This window comes from Brassica oleracea, chromosome C8 (assembly GCF_000695525.1).
Source record: "Brassica oleracea var. oleracea cultivar TO1000 chromosome C8, BOL, whole genome shotgun sequence".
NCBI classification, from domain to species: Eukaryota; Viridiplantae; Streptophyta; class Magnoliopsida; order Brassicales; family Brassicaceae; genus Brassica; species Brassica oleracea.
The window spans coordinates 114,349-121,148 of record NC_027755.1 but is presented as its reverse complement, the minus strand read 5'-3'; the positions used below and the strand labels follow the sequence as shown (position 1 = coordinate 121,148).

The 6,800-nt window shown below is 38.2% G+C and overlaps 3 protein-coding genes across 4 annotated transcripts; all 3 read left to right on the top strand.

The window, feature by feature from the left end:
- The first annotated feature begins 86 nt into the window (after positions 1-86).
- LOC106312160 (protein LOW PSII ACCUMULATION 1, chloroplastic) lies at positions 87-2,380 on the top strand. Its single transcript, XM_013749564.1, has 9 exons — positions 87-379; positions 518-621; positions 708-843; positions 923-1,154; positions 1,224-1,381; positions 1,458-1,652; positions 1,738-1,838; positions 1,929-2,025; positions 2,113-2,380. The coding sequence occupies exons 1-9, from the start codon at positions 155-157 to the stop codon at positions 2,185-2,187; spliced, it is 1,323 nt and encodes a 440-aa protein (XP_013605018.1). The 5' UTR covers positions 87-154; the 3' UTR covers positions 2,188-2,380.
- Positions 2,381-3,006: 626 nt separating this feature from the next.
- LOC106310207 (protein RALF-like 1) lies at positions 3,007-3,747 on the top strand. Its single transcript, XM_013747435.1, has one exon. It carries the CDS (start codon positions 3,180-3,182, stop codon positions 3,543-3,545), a length of 366 nt encoding a protein of 121 aa, XP_013602889.1. The 5' UTR covers positions 3,007-3,179; the 3' UTR covers positions 3,546-3,747.
- A 349-nt stretch (positions 3,748-4,096) lies between these two features.
- On the top strand, positions 4,097-6,042 carry LOC106310006 (thiamine pyrophosphokinase 1). 2 transcript variants are annotated; one of them, XM_013747199.1, is made up of 6 exons: positions 4,097-4,404; positions 4,503-4,599; positions 4,902-4,974; positions 5,099-5,200; positions 5,322-5,565; positions 5,685-6,042. In XM_013747199.1, the coding sequence occupies exons 1-6, from the start codon at positions 4,281-4,283 to the stop codon at positions 5,828-5,830; spliced, it is 786 nt and encodes a 261-aa protein (XP_013602653.1). In that variant the 5' UTR covers positions 4,097-4,280; the 3' UTR covers positions 5,831-6,042. The 2 variants fall into 2 exon arrangements, with proteins under 2 accessions (XP_013602653.1, XP_013602652.1); XM_013747198.1 differs by having other exon boundaries at positions 4,103-4,404; positions 5,316-5,565.
- The last annotated feature ends 758 nt before the right edge of the window (positions 6,043-6,800 follow it).

Below are 6,800 nucleotides of genomic sequence, written 5' to 3'. Positions count from 1 at the left end.
TTAAAAAAAAAAAAAAAAAAAAAAAATATTACATCTAAAAAATATATTTTCAGGCAAAACAGAGGACTCAGAATCGCAGACAAGTGGAAGCGTTTTAAGATAAAATCATAAAAAGGTTTTGTTTTTATTTTGGGGAAGCGGAGAAGAGAATTGAATGGCTGTGGCTACCGCTCCGTCGCTCAACCGCCATTTCCTCCGCCGCCCTTTCTCGGGAGTGAAAAAACGACGGCCGTGGCTTCTACCAGGGGGCGCGAATCTTTTCGATTCTCGCCGGAATCGGGATTCTCATCTCCTTGTTTTCGCTTCTTCCCCGTTTCCAAATTCTCGGCCGGCGGAGTCTTGCGTCAACACTGGCCTCGATCTCTTCAAGAGAGGACGGGTTAGTTCTAGAGTTCGGTTTTGATGATTGATAATTGTGGTCGTTAGTGAAAATGTTTCAGTTGGTTTGGCGAAACTTCTCCAAAAGCTTAGCTTGTAACGATTATAGTTGTTTTTTTTTTTGTTGAATGGCTTTCAGGTAAAAGATGCACTTGTTCAGTTTGAAACAGCATTGACTTTAGATCCAAATCCTATAGAGTCGCAAGCTGCTTACTATAACAAAGCTTGTTGTCATGCTTACCGGTAAGAACCTCCCGAACCATACACCATATGATATGAAAGATCCTGATGAGATTATTGTTTATACTCTCCTCTCGTCTCTGAGGTAGAGGGGAAGGAAACAAGGCTGCTGATTGCTTGAGAGTCGCTTTGAGAGACTATAATCTCAAGTTTGCCACAATCCTTAACGATCCTGACTTAGCATCCTTTCGCGCTTTACCAGAGTTTAAGCAGCTCCAAGAAGAGGTCTTACACTCTCCTTCTTTCTCCTATCCCAAAGAAGAACGTACTCATTGGCTAAAACTTTTTTTTTTTTTTTGCGCAGGCTAGGTTAGGAGGAGAAGACATTGGAGATAGTTTCAGAAGAGACCTGAAACTCATCAGCGAAGTACGAGCACCCTTTCGCGGCTTTAGAAAATTCTTCTACTTCGCATTTTCAGCAGCAGCTGGTATCTCAACGCTTTTTACCATACCAAGACTGATTCAGGCAGTTAGAGGCGGTGATGGAGCTCCAGATCTTCTCGAAACTACGGGAAATGCTGCAATCAACATTGGAGGTGAGGAGTCCATAAACATCTTCTTCTCTCTCTTTTAAGTGACTAAGGTTTTGGAACAGCAATGTGCAGGTATCGTTGTTCTGCTTGCGTTGTTCATATGGGAAAACAAGAAAGAGGAAGAACAAATGGTTCAGATAACTCGAGACGAAACTCTTTCCCGTTTGCCTCTACGCTTATCAACCAATCGTGTTGTTGAACTTGTGCAGCTTAGGGATACAGTTCGACCTGTGAGTCTTTTTTTCTTATCTCGCTTTATTTTCCTGCCTTTTTGAGTTTCTTAATCGGTTACGTTGTTGTTTTAAGGTTATTCTAGCGGGAAAGAAAGAGACTGTGGCACTAGCGATGCAAAAGGCAGATAGGTTCAGAACCGAGCTCCTAAGACGAGGTGTTCTCTTAGTTCCAGTGGTGTGGGGTGAACGTAAAACACCGGAAGTGGAGAAGAAAAGAGGGTTTGGAGCTTCTTCAAAGACGGCAGCTACATCTCTTCCTTCTATTGGGGTAATTAATCAAAAAGATTCTATCCTGGAACGAGTAGAAACATTCTCAGTGATTTTTTTTTTTTTTTTTATTATTTAATTGGTAGGAAGATTTCGATACACGGACTCAATCAGTAGTTGCTCAGTCAAAGCTGAAAAGTGAAATCAGGTTCAAGTCCGAGGTTGTTTCGCCTGGTGAATGGGAAAGGTCCAAACTTTCATTTTTGCTCAATTAGAACGAAGATGTGTAACTTTGCTTGGTGAGTCTTAAAAGAAGATGTCGTTGGGTTTGTTTCAGGTGGATAAGAGATCAACAAATAGCTGAAGGAGTTGTCCCTGGGGAGGACGTGTACATCATACTCCGGTTAGATGGTCGTGTCCGCAGATCGGGTAAAGTAAGTCTCATCATCTTCAAACCTTTCCTCTCTGGTTTATTGCGAAAAATGGTGTGTAATGGAAGTAACTCTGTTTTGTTTTTCCAGGGGATGCCAGATTGGGCTGAGATCTCAAAGGAGTTGCCGCCGATGAATGACGTGCTCAGCAAGTTAGAGAGATGAAGCGCTTTGTTACATATTACAAGAGACTCTGTAGAAGGAGAAGAAAAGCTCTGTGTTGTTTGTTTTGTGTACACAATTCCATGGGATAATACTGTATGTGAGAAGACAAGACTTTGTATTTTAAACAGAAAGTTGATCTTGTATTTTAGTGTCGGTGACTAAATGAGTCGTTGGCTTTGATTAGCATCATCAATTCATGTTTATGATGATATGACTGATTCATGGATCTAAAGATATTCTGTCAAGGCTGTTTAAGTATGAAACGCGTTTTGATTCGGTGAGAATCAAAACTCAGGATTTTAAAGAAAGTGATAGTGTCTAATAGTTCCTCCATTATTTTAGATTAGTTAAAGAGAGAGGTTAGGTTTCATTGTCTTTTGTGTTTACTTGGGATAACGATGTCCCAACTCCTACATTTCATAGTCGTTGAGGAGGGTGGGAAGAGAAAACGAATCATAGCTTTTCCTTGTTTCAATATACGTATTGCCTTTTTAGTAAGTGCATCTACCTGAGAGATGACAAAATGCAGATAGTGAATGACGATACTAAAACCAATATGATGATGATTCAATTAGAGAGCAATTTGCCACTTAAAGTAACCAGAAACCAATTATAACTTGCCTTGGTGTAATCTAGATTCAGTGCTTGCAGATCATTAAGAAAATATGATAATGTTGATCTGTTTTTTTTTTTTTTTTTTTTTTAAAAAGAAATTCAAATGGATAATGAGAAAACGATTGACCGCTAAAATATATATCAAATCGTTTTGGTACAATTCGTGTCGGCTCTAACAAATATTCAACCACTCCCAACAATTCTCCATTAATAAAACATTCAGCTTGCATAAATCTTTTCTAAAATTTTCATTTTCAAACCAGAAAAATTGTTACAAAAACTTAGTCCACACTCCCCATGTCTATATAAACATTAACTCAAGCAAACAATAATAACACAAAATAGTACCTAGCGAAAGAAAAAAAAAGACTAACAAAATGGCCAAGTCTTTTGCTCTGTTTCCAACCCTTATGATACTCGGCTTCTTCATAATCTCTTCGCCTCTGGTCCAAGCCGGCTTCACCAATGACCTCGACGGTCTGGAATGGGCCACGACCGGTGTCCATGACTCCTCAAGCTGCCACGGTTCAATAGCAGACTGTATCGGAGCAGAGGAAGAGGAAATGGACTCAGAGATCAGCAGAAGAATATTGGCGACAACAAAGTACATAAGCTATCAATCTTTGAAGAGGAACAGTGTGCCATGTTCGAGAAGAGGCGCGTCTTATTACAACTGTCAGAACGGAGCTCAGGCTAATCCTTATAGTCGTGGTTGCAGCTCAATTGCTCGTTGCAGGAGTTAGGTCCACAAAGAAGCTCTCCTCTCTTCTTTATGCTTTCTTATAGTTATACGGTCCTCATAAGTTGGATTTGGATGTGAATAACCTTTGTTTGTTCTATGATCCATGCATGAACTGATTAGTTTTCTTTAAGCTTTGAATATTTCATGTGTACTCTTTCTCTCTCTCCTGCACAATAATACTAAAAAGGCTTATGTTTGATCAAGACCATGTTTGGTTTGATCCGGTTTTTAGATTGTTCAAAGCTGTGTAGTAACACACCAGGCCACCAACTCTCATACGTGTGGAATGTTATATACATATTGGTTCTAGTCAAACCTTTAAACCTTACCACCCCAAACCAAATCAGAATCAAACCGGATTCTTCTTCATTTTTTTTTTCCCATTGAGCCTACGTATTTAATGGGCCGGGAAGGCACACCACACTTGACTCGCAAGAGAGAAGGTTTATGTAGTTTACTGCCTGTTAAAAAAAAAATGTAGTGTACTTATAATTTATTTTTTATTGCAAGAGCAAATATCTCTATACTCTTTTTGTACCTTTTCATGGTTAGAGAAAAACAATTCTCGAAACGCCAGTTTAACGTCACATGATAGTAAGACGTGGCTTCGCCCTTTTTAATCAATCTTGGGAAAGTCAACCTTCTGTCTCTTCGCTTTAGGTAATTTATTTATTTCAGCAAATCAACGAATGTGAACACAAAATCGCTCTCTGTCTCTCACCGTATCCAGCCAGCCATGGAAGTAATGTCTCACTCTTCAAGTTTTCTCCTTCCGGCCGACGAAGCTTCAGCTAAGAGATACGCTCTCATTGTTCTGAACCAGAATCTACCTCGTTTCACTCCTCTTCTTTGGGAACATGGTTACCTTCCTTCTCTCTTGGACATCATTATGTATTATATGAGACTGTTTTTTTGTTTTGGGAATTTTTTATTTATTTATTAGTTTTGGAAATTATAGCAAAACTCCGCCTCTGTGCTGATGGAGGCGCTAATCGCATCTATGATGAGTTGCCTCTTTTCTTCCCTCGTGAAGACGCTCTCCTCATTCGTAACAGGTCCCCTTTGTTGCTTTCACAGCTTAATCCCTATGATTTCTGAAATAATTCTTCAAATTATGAGACTTTAGTGAGATTAATTCAAAGGAAAAGAACTTTGGTTTATTGGTCTCCCCTGAAGCTAATGAAGAAGAGCCTTTTCTGTCTTCTTATGATCTGATAAATGAATATATACACAAGGAGAAAGATTTAAGTAAACATATTTTTTTCTTGAAACTGGAAACCAAAAGTGGTTCTGTTTTTTTCTTTTTTTTGGTCCTATTTAGAAACATAGTTCTGAGAATGTGTGGGAATGTCTTTAGGTATAAGCCAGATGTTATCAAAGGAGATATGGACTCTATTCGCCCAGATGTCCTCCACTTTTATCTAAGCTTGGTAAGCTTTCTCTTGTGTGTTTTATAAGAATCCCATTATATGGTGTCCTTGTGAGATTCAATTCAACTTGGCTTCTCTGCTTTTTGACTGTTCTCTACTCTTGGTGTTTACCTTTTTCTCTCAGGGAACTAAAGTTATAGATGAATCTCATGATCAAGATACCACTGATCTTGATAAATGCATCTTGTTTATCCGTGACTCTCCTTTGAATCAAGAGAGCAGCAAAGTAAGTTAGCATCTCATTGATCTCAGTAATCTTTCATAGCCGAGAAAACCTCTGTTTTTTGGTGTTGTGTGTATATGTTTTTTTTTAACTTTTTTTGCTTTCTTTATTCTGCTAGCTCCAGATTCTTGCTACAGGGGCACTCGGGGGAAGATTTGATCATGAAGCCGGTAATCTCAACGTCTTGTATCGATATCCAGATACAAAGATAACTCTCTTATCTGATGATTGCCTCATCCAACTCCTTCCAAAGATTCATCGACATGAGATTCATATTCAGCCTTCTCTCCTAGGACCTCACTGTGGACTCATCCCTATCGGTGCTCCATCTGCCAAAACTACAACCACAGGCCTTCAATGGGATCTCAGTAAGTAACATCCTGCAATATTTTAGCATCAAATCGCTCTGTTTTATCATTGTCTTAAAAGCATCGTTAGTATCCATATGGATCTAACTATGGTTTATACATGTTTTATCGTCTCAAAGCCGACACTGAGATGAGGTTTGGTGGATTAGTAAGTACATCTAATCTGGTTAAAGGGGAGAAAATCACAGTCGAGTCGGATTCAGATCTTCTGTGGACGATATCCATCAAGAAACAAGACCCAAACAAGACCTTAAGGAGTGGGTAACAAGGACACTTTGCTATTTTGTTTTCTACGATACTCTTGATGCATTGCAATATTTGAATATTATGATGTATATGTTCATTTTGTTTTCAGCATACCATTAAGTAGGAGAAATAGGAGACTTGGTTGTACCATTAGTACTATCGTTATTTTTGAACATTGTATGCCTTTTTCGCTTTCTTTTCCGATATTATTTTGATGGTTTTTGCATTTAACGTGTGAGTAGGGGCATCTTCATTGATTTTGTCGTAGTCTGAACTCCCAAATGTGACTGCATGTTAGTACAGTGGTAGATATTGGAGTTTATAAAGACACAACTCAAAAGGTGAATGAGTTGAGAGTACAGAAATAAGGCCATGATTGTTTTTAAAAGAAAACCAACCTTGTCTTTGCTATTGAACCAACATAATGGATACATCATTCTGAAAACGTTAATAAATTTTGTAAATTGTAGGCATGATTCTCTAAACAGGTTCAGATTTACTAAACACATGCATAGTTAAGTTTATGTGTAGTGAAAAAATTTGTTGCATAAAACACATACATAAAAGCTTTGGCACATAGTATATGGAGAGAGCGGAATGATCGTCGGCATGGAGAACAGCCAAAAGATGAGATAACAATTACAAAAATAGTTGATAAGTTGATCTGCTTGAAGTTGCTACTTGTGAAAGGTAAAGGCAAGAGATATCTAGAGGAAGGGCTGAGCAAATGGTTTGAGACAAGAACATGAAGCACAAATGCGGGATTCTCTTCTTTACTTATAGATTTTTGATTATGTAAACGTCAAAAACAATAGCACTTGATGTAAAAATGTTTTGATTGGATAAATTTTACAATAAAAAAAAAATCTGTTGTATTTTGATTTGATAGCCTAATGTATGTTTGTCATTAAACTTTGAGACTTTTAGCTACATTTATAAATGATGTATAAACGTTAGTAGATGCATGAAAGAGCATTTGGAAACTCAAG